This window comes from Chaetodon auriga, chromosome 11 (genome assembly GCF_051107435.1).
Source record: "Chaetodon auriga isolate fChaAug3 chromosome 11, fChaAug3.hap1, whole genome shotgun sequence".
In the NCBI taxonomy this organism is placed as follows: Eukaryota; Metazoa; Chordata; class Actinopteri; order Chaetodontiformes; family Chaetodontidae; genus Chaetodon; species Chaetodon auriga.
The window spans coordinates 13,007,866-13,028,414 of NC_135084.1; the positions used below are offsets into that span (position 1 = coordinate 13,007,866).

Consider the following 20,549-nt stretch of genomic DNA (forward strand, 5'->3'; position numbering starts at 1 on the left):
GGTGGCATAGCTGGTGCAAAGAAGCTGAAATGCACAGCTTCCTAATTGTCCTAATGGTCTGTTTTCAATTGCTCTGGCTCTCCATACTGTCTATAAAATCATGAAGGCCTTTGTTGGTATCAGTGAGGGATTAAACAAGGGGTAGCCATTAGCAAGATTTACAGACAGATGCAAAATATTTTAAAAGCCTGTAAATTCCTGTGGAGTTTTCCAAAAGAGGATTAACCCATATTTATAGGTGAAATTACAAAACGTTTCTTCATTTATAGTATTAGATAGTATTACACTAAAACAATGTAAACAGCCGGGTATAGACAGCTGACACAGATCTGTCCTAAAATGTAGGTCAAGGGATTTTTTTTTTTTTCAATTAAGGGGGTGCTGTGCTCATGTAGGAGGACTACATCCAAACCTCCAGTTGAGGTACAGGAATTAAACTGGGTAGCAGGAGTGGGGGGTGTCAGTCTGGTTTAAAGGCCTCGCGGGGAAACTATTAAAGAAGTGATTGATTCAAATTGTTGCTGAGCAGCGTTGTCATGGTGCATGTTTTCACCCCGTCTTTGTCTTGTCACCAGTCTGGGTTGAGAGGGCATATATATACGGTCTCAGCTGCCAATGGAAAATCCCCTTTGTGCTCATTCGTACCAAGACTACAGCGAAGCAGTAGTGGAACTTGAGTTATTTCTTTACTTCGTTGCAGCATGAAAACATGAGGTGATTGTGTCATATTCTGTTTTATATTCAGTGGATCAGGCTCTTGTTACTTTAGGTAAGTGGGCTTTATTGGCAGCTGGTGAGAAAGAAATAAACAGACAAAGACAGCACTTGGATTCGTCTCTTTCATGTGCTGTTACCATTTTAGGTCAAGTTTTGAAAGAGACACGCCTGACTTCATGTGTTTACTCTTGTTTTTCCTATGAGATCTGTCGGAGCTGGACTGAGGGAGCCCTGGTGAATGTATATCTTTATGTGTACCTTACAGGGCAGCTCCAGTGACTCAACACCACTGGGGGCTGGCGTGGGTGTCTTTTCTGGCTGTCCAGACATTACATCATCTCACAATTCATAAAGGGATTTCTACCAACTGAATCACTCTGTAGCTAACCTGGTTCATTGAAGTTGATGAGGGCAAAAAGTGTCATTGTGTTGCTGAGTCACTGCCACATCGTGGTGATACTCTGCTCTCAAAGTGAAACGTGAAACTTCTACAGGCCAGTTGCAAAGTGAGGAGAGTGCACATTGTTTGCTGTGAGGCGATTATGTTGAGTTTTCTATTCATCAGAGGTTTCTGGTCTTTGTTTCCCATGCAGACCTGCCTACACTGCATCTGCAGAGTTAAAGCTGTTCACATCTGAACCTGAGCACAGCTCTGTACACGCCCACAACACATTTGTGATAATGGCATGAAAATCCATTAATTAGCAGTTGAGTGTTGTTTCAGAACTCAGGTTCCTCAGTTGATCAGCTGACTTTACCTTTGTCATAGTAAATACAGTCGCGTCAGCCTGCATGGTTTGCTATATAACAGCTGAATCTCAACAAGTGTTATCGAGGTGATTGGCCTCCTATTACAGTAAACTACACAGACATTTGAGAACAATTTTTACTTTTTTTTTTTTACATCAAACAATTTATCGAATAATAAAAATGAGCCTATTAATCGATAATGAACATCATTGTATTGGCGCATTCATGCAGACAAGTCCATGAAGCTCTCCTCCAACTTTTACTGCACTTGATTCGCTTAATAATGCTCAGGTATCTTCCACATAGAAAGCACACATTTCTCCTCCTCTAGTTGCAGTCATGCTGTCATAGAAACTCCTCTGTGCGTCATTGTTTGGAGAGGCTGATGAGAGGTGCAGTTGTATAAAAGCACTCTTCAGTTGTTTGACCTCAGAATGTGTCCTCTTTTCAGCCATCAGGGTTTGGTCTGTGCTGAAATGAAATGCAGCGTTTCACAATTCATGTTAAGTTCACAAAGTATCAAAGTTAGATGGGACAGTGGGGACAGAAGGACCTGCAGCGGCTAGAAAAGGATGAGAGGAATAAATTATATTCGTACATTCAAAGCGTAAATATTTGAAAAGTATGCGTGTTTCAGTGGCTGAACATCCTTTTTTAAAGTCCCACTAGATCTTAACAGCTTATTCATCTCTGCCAGCGTCCTCTTTCCGTCTCCTCTCATGCGTGCGGGAGTGGACAAAGAAGTTGGGATTGTTCAGCTCCTCACTGAGCTACTGTGGCGTAGACAATCCAGGAAACCAAAATAAATTCCTTTCATTATCTCCTCTCTCCGTCTGTCTTCTTCTACCTCGGTCACTGGACATAAAAAGCGCCTTCATGCACTTGGCAGAGCTGTCGGTGTTAAATTACCTGGGACCTGTGCCTCCCTCAGCATTCCACAGTAATTAAGAATATCTGCAGGGTCCACAGCAACCGTCCACGAGGAGAAAAAAGAGGGCAAAGAGAGAAAAAAGGAAAAATGTGTGTCTATTTCAGCACATTGTGATGTCATCATGGTGAGAGCTGCTGCTGCTGCTGGTCTAGGTTTTTTTGTTTTTTTTTGTGAAGTAAAAAAGCTGGTTTGTATCGCCTCCCCTCCCCATTCCCTCAGTCACTGAAAGAAAAAAAAAAAAAAGTGAGTGATTGTGTCAGGATGCAGAAGATGGCTTAGAAGTGAAGTCATATGGGCCATGCTGACATAAGGGGGAATTAGAAAGGGGAAAAAAAGGGTCATGTGTCCACCAATCAACATGTGCCGGAGCGGCTCGGAGCACAAATGGAGTTGTGGCAGATGTTGTCTGAATAATGAGCGGGGGCGGGGCATGAAACCCTCTGCCAGGAGGGTGTCTGTCATTGCAAGGGAGCGATGAGAGAGAGAGGGCAGGCTTTTTTGTTTATCCAGGAGTACCAGCTCTCCTCAGAACTGCCCGTGGTTTTTGGTAGAGCCTGCTGGATTTGTCTGTGGATACTTTCACTTTGCACTGAAGATTTTCCTTTAGCTCGCAAGGATGCTGCGAGGATTTCAGGAAGAAAGGAAGCACTTTGGACGGGAGGAACAGTGATTAAGTTTTGGCAACGCTGCGAGAAGAGCCGAGAGGAATATATTTGAGATAGATGACTGTATTGAATGAGTGGATTTTCATTCCTAATACACAGTATGAAGCTGCTATACAGTCCTAGCATTTGTTTGGCATTTTTATATTGTTTGATATATTTGTATTTGTAAAGCCTTTATTTTTTTAATCCAGATCAACTTAATTGTGTCTGTAATTTAAAACAAATCTCCATGAGCAATTGTAGATTTTATTTTGAAAAATCAGCAGAAATGTTTAGTATTTATTTGTTAACTTCTCATTTGAGAGAGGAGAAAATGAATTATTTGGCACACAGTTGCTTCTCACTTTGTGCTCATTCTTAAACTACTCAGTGTGCACTAAAGCAACCTATACCTCAAAGGATTTCACTTCATCCTTAATCGTTTCTTTGTTGTGAGTAGTGTCAGTTGTTTTAGCATGGGCAAACCGCTGAGCAGACCAGATTGCCTCAGACAAAACCCTTCCTGTGTGGGGAAGGGGGAGGAGGAGGACTTGAACATTGATGACTGCTATGTGCCCCAGAGGTCCATTTATGACACCGTCCGGCTCAATGAGCAGATAGACTCGGGCTCCAAAGGCAGCCTTTCCTCCCGGCACTTCACAGGCACCCTGCCGTACACTCACCGCACGTTAGACCTCAGCAGCCTGTGTGGAAATGGAGCTCTCTCCACTTCCAGCTCATTTGAACTCCGGACCCGCAAACCTGCCATGCTGGACGAGCGTGTGGTCTTTGATGGGCTTAAACTCAATGGGCACATAATCAGGGCAACTGATACGGTCCTGCCCAAGTCACGTCTCCAGGGAGGAGAGAAGAAGGATCACCCGCATCATCGACGGTCATGGCGGACATTTGCACCCACTAATTTGGGAGAGTATGCGAGCCGCAGTGGAACCTTGTGCTCCGGGAGTGCTGAGAGGCCGGGCTTGATCAATGGCAGGAGAGGGCAGAGTATGACCAGCTCGCTGACTTCCGAAGAGGACTCAGGTCTTTACAGCCCTACTGTGGAGAGGGAGCGACATGCTTATAGATCCCACAAAAGAGCAGGTCCTGGTACAAGGAGCCTCTCGTCTTCAGAGGCCATGCATATGTCCGGGGACCTGAGGACTGGCCGATCGCTGAGCTCGGGGCAGGAGGAGTTCCCTTTCTCACCCGTGAGGGACATCCGGTCTCTTTACCACAGTAATAACTTGGTCCAGGAGCCACGACAAACAGAATCTGGTGCAGTGGATCTAAATGAAAAGGATACCCTCAGCAATGGAGAATACAAATACTCCACAGGGAGGCTATCCTTAGGGTCAGGCTCCAGGACTCAAAACGAAAGCTCTGGTTGGCGTTCCAGGACCTTAACAGACTATGATGAGCTGTCCACTGCTGAGCTGTTAGAGGACGTGTCATCTCAAGATGACTGTGAGTTGGTTAGTGTGGTGGTGACACAGCCTGAGACATACGGAAACTCTGTAACTCTACCCACAGAGAGCCACCAGCCAACAAAACCATGTACTGTGCAACAAGGAGCGTCCAAATACAACATGGAAGAGCTGGAGGAGTTTCTGCAATCAGTGGAGGCCTGTCTGCCCAAAAGTTTTCAGACATTCCAGCACGCAGGAGAGCATGAGATAGAGGCCTTACTGAATGCCATCGCCGTGTGTCCTGAAATGGACCCGATGGGTTTTTTCTCCCCACAGGTGCCCAAAAATATCCTCTTCCTTCACTTCTGTGTTTTGCTCATAAGCTTTCACTAGATGATTCACCTCTTTAGATGACTTTCTCCTGGATGCTGAATTGGGGTTTTTCTTACATTTCCTGTTTCATGATGAGTGAAATGGGTTTTGCTCACGAGTTCAGCCTGGAAGTCTGTCTGTCTGTGTGATTGTGCACAGCTGCGCTTGAGCTGTTTGCCGCCGACTGGTTAGAGAGTTGTTTATGACAGCCAGATTGTTAATGCTAAACCGGAGGTGATGTCATGGCAGTAATGTCTCTGGATCTGGGATAACTTCTGCCGTCATTTTGGACTTTATTCTATTGAATCTACGTTTAAATCATCCAATTTTATTCATCTGTGTTGTTGTCTTTCTGATTTGTTTCAGAGAACAGATTTGTGTGAAGTTCAGTAACAGAAAATGATTTTCAAAGGAGTCGTGACAGGAGGCAATATTGTATTCAAACTCAGTGTAAAAGGGCAATTGTTTGGAATGAATCAAATACTTAATTTGGACTATTTCCCAAAGCAAAATCTAATGAAAACAACGATATCATTGACATCTCTGGTCTTTACATGTGGAACAGTTATCCAGCACGTTTAATGAACCTCCAAAAAAGACTGATTACATTGTAATTTGAGCACTTCTACAATATTTACTCAGATTGGTTCCATTCATCTTTAGGCCTTCCAGAAAGAGGACATTGATCCATTGCAGACGCAGTTTCAAGACATCAACTCCCTCGGCCAGGGCCTGATCCAAACCGCTGCTAAAGGCACCAGCACCAAGAAGCTTGAGGATGACTTGGAGGAAGTCAACACAAAGTGGAATACCCTCAATAAAAAGGTCATTTGTTTCATGCTGCTGGCTTTGCTGGTTGATCACTGCTTTTGAGTATTGGTCATTAGTGAGAGACATTAGCAGTGTGATGAGTTATTCTTTGATGATTTGGCGTTAAACCAGGTGACATATATATTTACCATGTGGTCTGCAGATTGCTGAGCGTTCAGCCCAGCTGCACGAAGCCCTGCTGCATTGTGGGAGGTTCCAGGATGCCCTGGAATCACTGCTCAGCTGGTTGACTGACACAGAGGAGCTCGTGGCCAATCAGAAGCCTCCATCTGCAGAGTTCAAAGTGGTCAAGGCACAGATACAAGAGCAGAAAGTAAGCCGGAGTCACGTGGTACCAACACATAAACACATACTGTAAAACACACCAGCAGTTCTATTTTAATCTTTCCACTTCAACACCAGAAAATCCACATTATGACTTTGCCATTCATCTTATTTAATTGACACCCATTGTTAAACATGAGTGCGGTGCACAAAGCCTTCAGTTTAATGGACACTTAATTTGTGCCTGTTAGATTTACTGTTTTTCACCAGCAAGCAATGCTCGTGGTTATAGCATGTTAAAGGGGTCCAATAACTCTCCTCCTTTGTTTGCCTTTGACAGCTCTTACAGAGACTGCTGGATGACCGAAAGCCAACAGTGGAGCTGATAAAAAAAGAGGGAGGGAAGGTTGCAGAACTGGCAGAGTCTGTGGATAAGGAGAAGGTTGCTAAAGAGATCGAATGCCTGGGGCAGAGGTGGGACGCTCTGCTCAAGAAGGCTGAAAACAGGTCTGTATAAACACCTGTAATGTTAAACGCCCCTCTGAATGCAGCACTTCAGTACGCTTTTGAATTAAATCTTGCGAGTGGAAAGTTTTCTAAGATTTAAAGCGTCACCCCCCCCCCCCCCAATTGAATTTCACTTATTGAGACTATCAAATTTCTAAATTCACATTGAATTCAATTTACTCGTAAATCAACTCATTAAAGGAATATTTCAATGTAGGAAACACACTTATTCACTCTTTTGCCAAGAATAAGATGAGAAGATTGATACCACTGACACAGTAAATATGAGGCAGGCAGCTGGTTAGCTTAGCTTAGCACAAACACTGGAAACAGTTTCTTTTCCCCTGTTTGCAGTGTTTGCCACATATGTTAAGTGTTGTGATTTTTTTATTTTCAGTTTTACCTAATTTGGTGTTTTGTCTTGGTTTGAATCCTATTTAAAACTTAATGAATGTCAAACTCCCAAATTCACTCTCCTCCAGCAGACGATTACTCCTCTCAGCTCAAGGTCAAAGCAGGGCTGTAAAACATTATTTATGTGTCGCTGACATTTCCCAATAACACATATTTTTAATAGGTCTGGTTGAAATAAACTTGCCTGTCAATGTGTCCATTTCTCTCCTTTACTTCTAATCCACTGCTGTTATTATCTGCATGAATGAATCAGGCACAAGCAACTAGAGAGCATCTTAGTGGTCACTCAGCAGTTCCATGAAACCCTGGAGCCCCTGAGCGAGTGGCTCGGAGCCACAGAGAAACACCTAATCAACTCCGAACCCATCGGCACTGAGACATCTAAGCTGGAAGACCAGATTTCTCAGCATAAGGTAATAACCATCGTCTTACATCATCACCATGTGTTTCTATCTCACAATCAGTCTTGTTCAGTTTGCTTGTCACTTTAAGTTTGCTCTTTTTTATTTCCCATTCCGTTTTTCATTAAATTTCTGCTTCATATTTTTGTTTTATGTGTGTGTTTTGTTTGTGTCACATGTCCTTATTTTGCTTCCCACCCCCTGTGATCAGGCCTTAGAGGAGGAGATAATGAATCACAGTAAAGACCTGTTTCAGGCTGTGAGTCTGGGTCAGATGCTCAGAACTGTCAGCTCAGTGGATGATAAGGAGTTTGTTCAGTCCAAGCTGGACGCCACCCAGGCCAGTTACATAGAGCTCCAGGAGCGATGCAGGAGGAAAGCCGAGATGCTGCAGCAAGCTCTGGCAAATGCCCAGGTGTTTGGAGAGGACGAGGTGGCCCTCATGAACTGGCTCAACGAGGTGCACACGAGGCTGAGCGAAGTGTCTGTGGAGGACTACAATATAGATGTTCTTGAAAAGCAGCTGGCAGAACAACGGGTACACACTCCTCCTCAGGCCAATCATGATTCTGTCCTTTCATTTAAGTTGCATCAGTCACATTTCAGTTGATTTTAGTGATTTGTGTCAGTTGTTGTTCACAGTGACACGTTTCCTGTCACTCATAATGACTTTCTAAGCTTGTGTTTTCCTTTTTAGGCGCTGCAAAGCGATATTCAGCTGAGGAAGAAGAATGTTGACCAAGCCATCTCTAATGGGATGGAGCTTCTCAAGCAAACAACAGGCATGTGTGACTTTATGACTGTCGCAGTTCATACAGCTCAATCTCAGCAAACTGTTCTGTGTCTGTCTAAGACACATCAGGCGGTTTCCTACCGTATTTAGGGAGCGGTTCAACAGTCAAAAAGTTTTTTCAGAATCATAAATGACAACATTAGTTGAAAGTTAATTTGCAGAAAGCAGTGGCAGCGCCCCATCTGTCATCTTATTGAAAGAAATGGTTGCTGCTAACATGAATATGCTCTACGTTCAGCCAAGCTAGCAGCATGCTTCTCTTCCCTAATCTACAGCAGAGACACAAAACTCCCTGAATTAATATATGATCATTTCTGTTCTGCCTTTAGGTGATGAGGTGATTGTCATCCAAGGCAAACTGGACGGGATAAAAACAAAGTACGCTGAGATCAACTCTATGAGCGACACTGTTTTGAAGAAAGTGGAGCAGGTTTTGAGTCTCTCTACCAGGCTGCAGAATACCCACGAGGACCTGAGCTCCTGGCTTGAGAATGTGGAGTCTGAGACCAGAGCGTTTGCTGCTCAGGAGCCAGTGGGCGAGCAGCTCCTTCATGCACAAAGCAGGCTGAGGGTATTTTTTCCCAAACGAAATAAATACCAAATGTAATCTCGAACATAAAATTCCTCTCAGCGCGCTGATTCGTTATGCTTAAGTTGGTGTTTTTTTTGTGCGTCATGTAATCTTGTTCAGGCCATGCTGAAAGAGACCAAAGACCAAAAACCTGTGATGGACAAGCTGAATGAGTTGAGCAGCTCTCTCCTAGATCTGATCCCCTGGCACACTCGCGAGGGTCTGGACAAGCTGGTGACTGAGGATAATGAGCGGTACAGGGCCATCTGCGACTCCGTCACCCAGCAGGTCGACCAGATCAACGCTGATATACTCAAGTCACAGCAGGTAAACCAGAGACATTGATAAGCAGCTTTTTCTCACTTGGCTTGTCTGTCTCTTTCTTTTTATTGTTCCTCTTGTACATTAATATCTGTTGCAGTGGAAAGTGATTTTTGTCTGTTTCTAGTTTGAACAGGCTGCAGACGCTGAGCTCTCCTGGCTGACTGAAGCTGAGAGGAAGTTGCTGTCGATGGGCGAGATCAGGCTGGAGCAGGACCAAACCACAGCCCAGCTCCAAGCACAGAAGGTTAGCCTGTCATACTGCGTGCGTGTGTGTGGATAGACACAGGCCTCCATTGAAACAAAGTACAAATAAACACAGCGGTCTGTTTTGTAACGTCCAAACTCGCTCCGCTGGTTTTCCAGATCTTCTCCATGGACATCATGAGGCACAAAGATGCTGTGGATGATATTGTGAAAACAGGAAAGGCCATCATGAACAGCAAAAACCCAGCGGAGAAGGAAGTCTTGAAGGTGAAAATAATTTATGTACCATTTTCACATTATTCATTAAGAATACGCATCTAAGTTAAAGCATCTTTTGGTTTTCAATCAGGCCAAGACCCAGACTCTCCTGGAGAAGTACGGTACGGTCAGTCAGCTGAACTCGGAGCGCTGCCTGCAGCTGGAGCGAGCCCAGTCTCTGGCCAGTCAGTTCTGGGAGACCTACGAGGAGATGTGGCCATGGCTCCAGGAAACCTTGAGCACCTTCAGCAAGCTGCCTCCCCCTGCCATCGAGAACGACACGCTCAGGCAGCAGCAAGAGGAGCTCAGGGTAAGGAGCCGACTGACGCAGACGTTCAGCACCACGCTTTTGTTCAAGCAATGAAAAACTTAACGTGTCACATCCTCTCCAGCAAATGCGAGAGCTGATTGCCGAGCACAAGCCCCACATTGACAAGATGAATAAGACCGGGCCTCAGTTGCTTGAGCTCAGCCCGGTGGAGGGAGAGGCCATCAGAGAGAAGTACACAACTGCAGACCAGCTGTACACCAAACTCAAGGCTGATGTCAAGCAGAGAGCTGCTACTCTGGACGAGGCCATCTCCAAATCCACCCAGGTGAGTGATTTATCTCATTCATTATTAGTTATTTTCTTGATTCATCAGTTAATTGTTCAGTGTATGAAATGTCAGAAAAATACTAAAAAATGTCACAATTACAGAGAGCCCAAGCTCGCAACTTCAAATATCTTGTTTTATATTATTTACAATATTATATACCGATAACATGGATCTGCTGCTTTTATATAAAGTATAAACACAAACTTCCCTCGTTTTTAACCAGTTCCATGACAAAATTGACCCGATGTTGGAATCACTGCAACGGATCGCTGAACGCCTGCGCCAGCCTCCATCCATCTCAGTGGAGGTGGACAAGATCAAGGAGCAGATTACAGAAAATAAGGCCGTCTCTGTGGATTTGGAGAAACTGCAGCCCTCTTATGAGACACTGCGGCAGCGAGGCGAGGAGATGATCGCGCGATCTGAGGGAGCGGACAAGGACATATCTGCCAAAGGTATGGTATATATGAAACCATCTTGTTTGTGTAATTTAAAGGTTTTCCCTTTCTTTGTTATTTAGTTGAATCCTGTGAGGAGGGTTGTATCATAATAGGGCATTGGGATAATTCTAAGGCCTTGACCGCACATATACACATACTTTGAAATGGATATTTTCCCCCTTCGAGGAGGAGATGACATCGTTGTTTCTCAAATGCTCCAACGTATACACATGGATACACAGAAAACTAAGTTATGAAAAATCTGCATTTCCGAAGGTGGTTTAGAAAAACCTAAAATGCTGCCTGTGTGCAAATGAGGCCCAAACACAGAGGAAGTATTTGTTTTGAAAAATATCCGTATATGTGAGCTCAAGGCCAAAGAGCCAATAAAACAAACTGCACAATAAACGGTCAACAGTAGGAAAGATATCCTATAATTCCTCCCCAATCAAAACATGTGTAATCATTCTTAAACTCCTTGGCTTCAGCTCAGAGTTTGAATTTTGGTAAAGTTTTTGTTCACTGGACTCAAAAGCTTTCCTCCAGGTGTGACTTTAATCTGAAAGTCATTCTTTTTTTTAGGTGCAAGGAAACATCAGAACACTAGACAGAGCTCAAACAGCTTGTTGTTAAACCTGTGATGTGTGAGACGTGTTCTCCAGCACACGCAGCTGAGGAACACATGCTCCTATGTGCGATCTTCTGTTTGTATTCCATACTCAATTCATTTATTCTACATTTATTGTTGTGTGTCATTGTCGTCACTTGTGGATTTTCAAGCCGTACAAGACAAACTGGACCAGATGGTGTTCCTCTGGAGCGACATCCAGGCCTTAGTGGAGGAGCGGGAGGCGAAGCTGCTGGATGTGATGGACCTGGCAGACAAGTTCTGGTGTGACCACTGCGCCCTCATCGTCACCATCAAAGACAGCCAGGACCTGCTGAGAGAGCTGGAGGAGCCCGGAGTCGACCCTTCGGTCGTCAAACAGCAGCAGGAGTTTGTGGAGGTCAGACAGAGGAAGGAGTTACTGAATCAACCAGTGGAAAAACGAAAGTGATGATTTCTTAAACTTCACTGCTTTTTATTCCGACAGGGATTTAAGGAGGAGATCGACGGGCTGCAGGAAGAGCTGGATGTGGTTCAGAACCAGGGTGCAGAGCTCATGACTGCCTGTGGGGAACCTGATAAACCCGTGATAAAGAAAAGCATTGATGAGGTAACAGATTAACACCACCTCTACGCAGACATATGTATTTAGTCCATGCTGGTTTCTTCGCCTGTATGTGGCTTGTGGTGAAGCGCTCGTGTCATTTTTTCCAGGTGAATTCAGCGTGGGAAAACCTCAATAAGACCTGGAAGGAGAGAGTAGACAGACTGGAAGAAGCCATGCAGGCTGCTGTGCAGTTTCAGGATGGCCTGCAGGTGCTTTAATCATTGTCTCATCAAATAATCCTCTGAACACAGTTACTTTGTGGTGAGGTTGTTCCTAAACCAACCCCAGATCCTTACTCATACAACAGATATTAACATCACTGTTATCTTGTGTTTGTCTTTATTGTGTAGCTAATAATAGGATGTACTTTTTCATTGAGATAATCTGTATGTATGTGTTTGAAAGTTAAACACACACAGTGATCCAACTGGTTTTTAAGGCCTTCTGATGAAACCGCAGATTACAGTGCTTTTTTATTGCACTTGATTGAAGTAATATAACATTTTATGAGCGACCCCTTTTAAACAATAAATACCAACCACAGCACTTCGCTATATTTAGCTCAAACATGTATAAAGTCCTCTGCACGGGTGCTTTCATTTGACTAACTTTAAGGATCATGTGTGCGCTCCTTTAAGATGATAATATTTAAGTTCAGGGGTTGTGTTTCATTTTGTTTACCTCATTTGTCTCCCGTATAGGTTTCCTCCAGACCAACTGTAATATAACACTAAATGTTAAACATGACCCCCTGTGCACTAAGCTTTGCTTTCTCTCGCTAACAATTGTTTCCCACCTCACACACAGGGTATGTTCGACTGGGTGGATATTCTGGAGAGCAAACTGGATTCAATGTCACCTGTAGGCACAGACCTGGAAACTGTCAAGCAGCAGATCGTCGAGCTCAAGGTACAGTCTTTTGTTTGTGCTTAAATATACAGCGGCAGAATATTCTTACATGCTGAAAACACGATGATTCACGTCTGCGCTGGTTTATCTCTGTACTCCTTGAACTCAACTGCAGTAGTCGCTGTCATAGAAGCTCTGTCATAAACCAGCTGTGTTTATGTTGAGTGCTTCATAGCCTGCCCTGGTTGGCCTGTATCGTACAAAAGCTCCTGCTTGATAAAGCAGTCACGCTGTCTTTGACGTACAAAAAGACAGATCTTGTGCTGAATAGCCACAGCTAGTAGAGTCTGATGTATTGTCTTGAAAGCTTTGTGCTTCTGTTGACTGACTGGGCGTATTGCGGTATGTGCTGGTGTTTCAGGAGTTCAAAGGAGAGGCGTATCAGCTGCAGATTGAGATGGAGCGCCTGAACCACCAGGCGGGCCTCCTGCTGAAGAAGGTGACGGAGGAGGCCGACCGCTGCGCCATCCAGGAGCCGATGTCTGAGCTCAAGATGCTGTGGGACAACCTGGATGAGAAGATCATCGGCCGACAGGTCAGAGAAGGGAAACGTGTGGAAAGAGATCTAAAAAAAGTCCTTTAAAATACTGAAATCGAGAAAAGAACTCTTGACTAATGAACACCCATATGATGTTTAAGCACAGTATGAGAAACTCTCCCTTAAACATAATTGTAGTATACCTCGACAGATCCATATGGACTAGAAAACACTCACAATGGGTCAAACAGGCAGCGGAATGTGTGGTGTTGTATGCAGGTCAAGTGCTTTCACTATCTAATGGTTTAATCTGTCATTAATCCAGCACAAACTGGAGGGAGGCCTTCTGGCACTGGGCCAGTTCCAGCACGCACTGGACGAGCTGCTGGCCTGGATGAGCCACACCGAGGACCTGCTCAACGAGCAGAGGAAAGCCGGAGGAGACCCCAAAGCCATCGAGATAGAGCTCGCCAAGCATCACGTACGGCAAAAATCGACCACACTTAACGTTTCATTTAATCCACGTGAAGAGAACAATGAGGCGGCAGATTTATCATCCATTCCAAAACGAAGCTTAAGCAGATTTATTTTAGTCCCTTTGTGCTTCAGATCGGTCCACCCAACAATTCACCATTTCTGGCTGCTTTTTGTCTCTTCAGGTTCTCCAGAATGACGTGTTGGCTCATAAGGCGACGGTTGAGACCGTCAATAAGGTCGGTAATGATCTGGTGGAGTCCAGCGCTGGAGAGGAAGCTTCTAGTCTGCAGAGCAAACTGGAGAACCTGAACCAGCGGTGGAAAGCCATCCTGGAGAAGACGACGCAGAGGAAGCAACAACTGGAGAGTGCTCTGCTTCAGGTATAAAAATGATTTTCATCAGCTCTTATTTGTGTTGAATCATCCTTTAATAAGCTGTTATTGATTCTGTTCTCCGGGGGGGGGGTTGGGGGGGCAGCGTGTTCTGTCAAAGTCATAAATTGGTTTTGGAGCAGGGATTCCTATCTCTCCCCCTCCCTCCTCATTCCTTTCACATCCTGTGGAGTTTCTATTCATAACTTTCAGTGGGGTGCTTTGATGTGAGAGGAGGATATGAGAAACAGAAATATGTCCTGGATTTAGATTTTTATTCAAGAAATGTTTGAGTTTTTTTTTTCTTTTTTTTTTTTTTTCTTTTTTTCAAAAGCATGTAATCTGTCCCAGGCTGTGAGGGTTTTCAGAGATGAGAGTATTTATCAGAAAAAGGGCCAAAAAATCCGGAAGAAGGTTTCATTTGGTACCCAGTCAGCTTCCAAAGTTTATTTCAGCTTTATGAGTTAATTTAAAAGAAAAACAACACTTTCTTTACGTATCAAATCATTTTATTTATTAGCTCAAAGACTTCAATTCATTACATTTCAGGCTTTTTAATTTATACAGCTGAATCCCGCAGATAGCCAGCTTTGGCAGCTAAATGAATCCTAGGAATTAATAACTCAGACATCCTCCTCTCTGAGCCATAGGTTACTAACAATGAGTGTGTGTGACACCTTTTGTCCTGACTCAGGTTGTATTGTGTTGTAGGCCCAGGGTTTCCATGGTGAGATCGAAGATATGCAGCAATGGCTGAAAGACACAGAACGTCAGCTGTTGGCATCAAAGGCTGTGGGAGGCTTACCAGACACGGCCCGGGAGCAGCTTAACGCCCATCTGGTATGTGTTTAACAATATGAAAGGCCGCATGCAGATGGCAGGCTCGTAAGGAGGCCTCTATGTCTTGTCTGTGTTTTATCCGGAGTGTGAAAATTAAATGACACTGCGAAATGCGCCGCTCGCATCCCCCTGCAGAAGATGACAAAAAGCCTTAAAAGTGTTTCAAATTGATTCGGCCCTGTCAGGCTGTAATGAATTTTGGAATGTTTTGCTTCTTTGTTTTCCTTTTCTCTGATGGAGAAACTCAAGGCGCTTGAACAACAAACTGGCCCTAATGAAGCGTCAGCAGTGCAATCTCATGGACCCATAAACAGAGGGATTGAAAGAAATCATTTTTATCAGATTAGTAACGTTATACGCAAGTCTCAGCATGACCCGCTGAGCTCATTCTTTCACCATTTTTGGACTAGATTAAAAATAAAGTGCACTGACAGTTTCATCACACACACTTCAGGCTCTGTGGACTCTCACATGGTGAACCAGAACTGAAGCACAGCTGTAATTTAGCCTGTTTGAGGAAAAACATCGCTCTCCTTGTGCCATTGTCTCTTGCAGGAGTTGTGTTCTGCCTTCGAGGTGAAGGAGGTGCTGTATCAGGAGCTGATGAACAAGGGTCACCAGCTGCTCGCCGTGACGCCCGAGGGGCCAGACAGCAACACGGAGCAGGACCTCGCCAACCTGAAGGACAAATGGGAAGCCGTGCAGGGGAAGGTCGCTGAGAGAAAGGTATGTCAGTGAGGGCCGTTGAGAGGATGGCAGACTGACACAGCTCTTAATGATTCACAACGTCAGGTCCCAGTGAGAGGCCGCTGACATACACTTGAGCTGTGACTCTGTGTCTGGAAGCCGCAAATCCCAGTGCAGGTAATGAATGGTGTCAGGACAGAGTGCTGGCAAGGACACAGAGGATGTGGTTACACTGTAGATCACAGCAGGCGAGTGGCTGTCTGAGTCAGCATGGAACAACTGCGCTCTTGTCTCATGTGCTTCCATGAGAACAGTAGACAAGTGCACAAAATAAATAATGGCGCTTAAACTACCAGTTGAGCCAGAGTAGAGACTCATCAGTCACTCTGTTGTTCTTTGGGAAATCTCCTTTGGAGCAACTTTTTCTCACTTTCGTGCCTTCGACAAACATCGTTTTACGTGGCAAGAAGATAAATCCCTGACCGCTCGCAGTCCAGATATGGAGCGGCTCATTCCGGCTGTTTGGGAGTTTGCTGCAGCATTTTGCTTCCTATTTGCTTTGGTCCTGTTCCCAGGAATTCAAAGCCTTAGACAGAGTCGCAGCTGCCGGCCAAAACTCTCTGCAGCAATGTGGCACTCGAGCCCAGTGTACTGTTTTTTCTGCCTTAGTACTGTACTTAAGTACACATTTGAGGTACTTTTACTTGAGTTTTTCCATTTCATGCAACTTTATGCTAATACTCTTTTTCAGATAACAATTTTTAATATCTCTCCTAAAACCTTGGATTAGCTGAAAAACATATTGTCATAAAGATAAAAACAGGCCTGTTTCTCTATTATGATGTGTTGTTTTAGACTAAACTACCCAGCAGCTAATAAAGTTTTTAAAATTCTCTTAAACTCAACCTTAAATATCTACAGCAGGAAAATGCAACATACTCCAAATCCAAAAACCTTAATATATAAAACAACCTCATGTCCAAAAAAGACACTTTGTAAAACAAAAATGAAATATTTTTATTTTCTCATAATTTGGTAGTTGTACTCTTACTTAAGTAAAGTATCTGAATACTTCTTCCACCACTGGAAAAGAGTATTCAAAGAACGAAATCAGCATTGACGATTAAACTGCGATTCCATATTCAACAAGACTCTCAACATGACCCACAATATATGAGAGAAACACGTTATTATCCATAACTCTCATCAGGTTTGTAATGTCATTACTGCAGTGTTTGCGGACATGTGATGAGCCTGTGCCAGTGGCCTCGGCTGCAGCGAATGGATATTTTTCAGCATGAACATTTGACTCATTCAATTAAAAGCTCATCACTCCCTCTCTGCTCCACAATCAGCCTCTCCGGAGATGTTCACTTCCTCTGTATAAATAGAGGTTGTGTTTTTTCCCTCCCCTCATGGTCGATTGTTGTAGCAACCGAGCCGTTTGTTTTGTAGCATTGTGTAGCGTGATGCAGCTTGTGATGTGCTGTGTCTGCAGGTGAAACTAGAAGAAGCCTTGACGCTCGCCACAGATTTCCACAACTCCCTGCAGGACTTCATCAACTGGCTAACCCAAGCAGAGCAGACGCTGAACATGGTTTCCCCTGCTTCCCTCATACTGGAAACCATCATGTTTCAGATTGATGAGCATAAGGTAATGTTTGTACAGGATGCACAGCCTCTGAAGTGAAATGAAATGCTGATGACAAATGATTTTGTTCGTGTGGTTGTGCATGATTGCTTTAAATGTTGCTCTGCAGTTCCCTGCTTTTATCCATCTGCTGTGATATTGTGTCATTTCTTGAGCCAGTGGAAAATGATATCAGTATCATGTACTAAAGAGAAATTTACGTTCAGTAATTCAACATTCGGCTTTGCCATGGAGCCAACAGTGACATAATGACTCCATCTGTTTGGTCATTCGTTACACAGTTCATTAGCACATCAATCACATGACTTACACTACCTCAGCTGAAGTGAGAAGCCCGCTCTCCATTTTAACACCGTAACACCTGACCTGAACCTCTCTCCTCTCTCCGCTCTGCTGCTTTTGTGCAGATGTTTGTGACAGAGGTGAACTCCCACCGGGACCACATCATTGAACTGGACAAGACAGGGACACACTTGAAGTACTTCAGCCAGAAACAGGATGTGGTCCTGATCAAGAACCTGCTGCTCAGCGTGCAAGGCCGCTGGGAGAAGCTGGTGCAGCGGTCCGTAGAGCGAGGTCGTCTGCTGGATGACGCCAGGAAGAGGGCCAAACAGGTACTGTTCTGTGCATTTTCATACTGACTTCAAAATGGGCATTGTTTCACCGCTGTTAGGCCTTTTTTATTATCATTGGAAAGCTCTGGAAATACTATATGAGGCCTGTTTCATATTCTGTCTGTAGCTTATTACAGCATTTTCATTAGTGTGGGGCCTTTTCTGTTCCTTGGGCCTGAAAACTTAATCATCTGAACATTTAACAGGACTCTGCAATAAATCAAGTGAAATCATACCTTTTTTCATAATGCTTTACACTGTGATTGTTGCTTTCTCCTTCATTAGTTCCATGAAACTTGGAATAAACTGATGGAGTGGTTGGACGAATCAGAGAAGGCTCTGGACTCAGAAGTGGAAATTGCCAATGATCCGGACAAAATCAAGATGCAGCTGGCGCAGCACAAGGTGACCGAGCATCGTCTTAGCGTGGCTTATAACAGAAAGAGAGGAAGTGGACATAAGCAGGGACCTTTGACAGCATCTACAGCAGAGTTTCATTCATTTAACGAAACAATGGCGAGGCAGCTGCTTAACACACCACGTTTAATGTGTAATGTATGAGAGCTGGAAGCAATCCCAACATGGAAAGTGTTTATGGGAATTACAGTATCGACAGACTGCATTAGTTGCGTGTTTCCTTGCCTTACAGACTACGCAGTCGCCTCTTGTTGTCTCTGCAGTGGTATGCGTGGATGTTGTGCTAATCCTATCATAATCCCGGGATGGACCAAATGTATTAGGGTTGACCTTGCTTTTGGATACTCTAAATCTCTGCGGAGCAGTGGCTCTTGAGTTTTGACCCCTTTTTTGTTTCCCTTCACAGAGGACTGTCTTCCTAATCACAAAACACACACACACAGATTAGGATACTGTCCGACATGCCAACACCAGCAGGAGGAAAATCCTCTGAGTTCACTGTACACTCTGAGACTTAAAGCAATCCACTACACTAGACGGCATATTACAGTGCTTTTTAGACGCGATGAGCTTTTTGTTGACCGTGTTTCTTATTCACAGGAGTTCCAGAAAGCTCTGGGCAGCAAACACTCAGTGTACGACACCACCGCTCGAACAGGACGGGCCCTGAAAGACAAGACCTCTCTCCAAGATGATAATCAGAAGCTGGACGACATGCTGAGCGAGCTGAGGGACAAATGGGACACTGTTTGTGGCAAGTCAGTAGAAAGGTAAGGATCGTCTCCCCACATTTGTTGCTGTATTTCACCCCCATCTGTTGGCAGTGCTTCTGCAGACCTCTTCATTCACCAGTAATAATTTGCGTTCTCCCGCAGACAAAACAAGCTCGAGGAGGCCCTGTTGTTCTCCGGCCAGTTCACAGACGCTCTCCAGGCTCTCATTGACTGGCTGTACAGAGTGGAGCCTCAGCTGGCTGAGGACCAGCCTGTCCACGGAGACATAGACCTGGTTCTCAACCTGATAGACAACCACAAGGTAGAAAACAGCAGACCACACCGCAGCGTGACCAAAGCTAACACCGCCCTTTCCTTTCTTCACTGATTGTTTCTTGTCACAATAGAAAACAAAGGACCAGGGTTGTGCTATCAATTCAAACAACAAAAGGGAGAGCATTGTAGTACCTTTACACTGAGAGTTCTTTGAAGTTTTCTGTCCAGCAAGGATATCAGGAAAACTGATGCTGTCATGTTTCCAGTGTTATTATTAATAATAACTGCACTACATCAGCAGCAGAGTAGTCTAGTTTTTGTTGCACCAACAGCTGTGGCCCTGTTGAAGCTGAACTGTTTTTTATTTTCCACAAGAAAAATTTCCCTTTGTAAATATGCTTGAATCACACAAATCTTTGTAACATAGTTGAGTACCAAATATGCCACACATCTTACACGCATCAGATACTGGCCTGGGGGAAAAAAGGAAACCTTTTTCACTTCTTCTTGAAGACTGTTTTATGTTGTTTGACTGTGTCCTTTGCTGTTTGGCCCCTGCAGGTTTTCCAGAAGGAGTTGGGAAAGAGGACAGTGAGCGTTCAGGCCCTCAAACGTTCGGCCAAGGAGCTGATTGAGAGCAGCCACGATGACTCGTCCTGGGTCAAAGTCCAGATGCAGGAGCTGAGCACTCGCTGGGAGACGGTGTGCAACCTCTCTGTGTCCAAGCAGGCCCGGCTGGAGCAGGCCCTGTGTCAGGTGCCGTAGAGTCCCATACAGCTGTTAGATAGAAGCTAAACCACCTCTGTGAGCCTGACTGATCTGATCTGTGTCCTCTGGCTGCAGGCTGAGGAGTTTCACTCTGCTGTTCACATCCTGCTGGAGTGGCTGGCTGAGGCAGAGCAGAGTTTGCGTTTCCACGGCAGCCTGCCTGATGATGAGGAGGCTCTGCAGGCACTCATCGAACAACACAAGGCAAGCAATGCAAATATTTATGTCTTTTTTTTATCTTAAACGTTCAGTGTGTGGGAATTAAGGGCATAGCGGCGAGGATGCAGATTGAAACCAAGTGAATACCCCTCGCCTCAACCCTCCCTTCCCAAGCGTGTAAAAGAACCTGCAGACGCAGCTAAAAATGCAAAAAATATGAAAGCTGCTCTCTAGAGCCAGTGTTTGGTTTGTCTGTTTTGGGCTACTGTAGAAACATGGCGGTGCAACATGGCAGACTCTGTGGAAGAGGACCTGCTCCCTCTGTAGATATAAAGAGCTCTAAGGCAACAAAAACTCGTTTCTGCCAAAAGATCCCCCAAAATCCTGCACAGTGTACCTTAAAGCAACACTTTAGGTTTAGATTTTGACAGTTTGGGTGTTTTAATAAATAATAAAACCTGCTGGCATGTTCTGTAATTGCACTATGTCTGCAGCTCGATGTCATCTTCCGTGCCAAGAATACAGTATTGTAGATATTTTTCAGGA

At 44.5% G+C, this 20,549-nt stretch overlaps 1 protein-coding gene across 7 annotated transcripts in view; it reads left to right on the forward strand.

The window, feature by feature from the left end:
• Window positions 1–20,549, forward strand: part of dst (dystonin) — a 99,704-nt gene that overhangs the window by 70,032 nt on the left and 9,123 nt on the right. For 6 of the 7 annotated variants that reach the window (XM_076742787.1, XM_076742788.1, XM_076742790.1 and 3 more), the window contains 28 exons: window positions 5,487–5,648; window positions 5,797–5,967; window positions 6,259–6,425; window positions 7,093–7,252; window positions 7,938–8,022; window positions 8,363–8,604; window positions 8,725–8,931; window positions 9,053–9,172; window positions 9,292–9,399; window positions 9,482–9,700; window positions 9,783–9,986; window positions 10,213–10,444; window positions 11,210–11,436; window positions 11,524–11,646; window positions 11,751–11,852; window positions 12,451–12,552; window positions 12,914–13,087; window positions 13,356–13,511; window positions 13,690–13,887; window positions 14,590–14,718; window positions 15,274–15,444; window positions 16,904–17,059; window positions 17,464–17,670; window positions 17,956–18,075; window positions 18,688–18,857; window positions 18,963–19,122; window positions 19,638–19,832; window positions 19,920–20,048. In XM_076742787.1, coding sequence (XP_076598902.1) covers window positions 5,487–5,648; window positions 5,797–5,967; window positions 6,259–6,425; window positions 7,093–7,252; window positions 7,938–8,022; window positions 8,363–8,604; window positions 8,725–8,931; window positions 9,053–9,172; window positions 9,292–9,399; window positions 9,482–9,700; window positions 9,783–9,986; window positions 10,213–10,444; window positions 11,210–11,436; window positions 11,524–11,646; window positions 11,751–11,852; window positions 12,451–12,552; window positions 12,914–13,087; window positions 13,356–13,511; window positions 13,690–13,887; window positions 14,590–14,718; window positions 15,274–15,444; window positions 16,904–17,059; window positions 17,464–17,670; window positions 17,956–18,075; window positions 18,688–18,857; window positions 18,963–19,122; window positions 19,638–19,832; window positions 19,920–20,048 — 4,596 coding nt within the window. Of the gene's footprint in view, window positions 1–5,486; window positions 5,649–5,796; window positions 5,968–6,258; window positions 6,426–7,092; window positions 7,253–7,451; window positions 7,779–7,937; window positions 8,023–8,362; window positions 8,605–8,724; window positions 8,932–9,052; window positions 9,173–9,291; window positions 9,400–9,481; window positions 9,701–9,782; window positions 9,987–10,212; window positions 10,445–11,209; window positions 11,437–11,523; window positions 11,647–11,750; window positions 11,853–12,450; window positions 12,553–12,913; window positions 13,088–13,355; window positions 13,512–13,689; window positions 13,888–14,589; window positions 14,719–15,273; window positions 15,445–16,903; window positions 17,060–17,463; window positions 17,671–17,955; window positions 18,076–18,687; window positions 18,858–18,962; window positions 19,123–19,637; window positions 19,833–19,919; window positions 20,049–20,549 lie in introns of all 7 variants that reach the window. The other variant, XM_076742793.1, reaches the window with a different exon arrangement.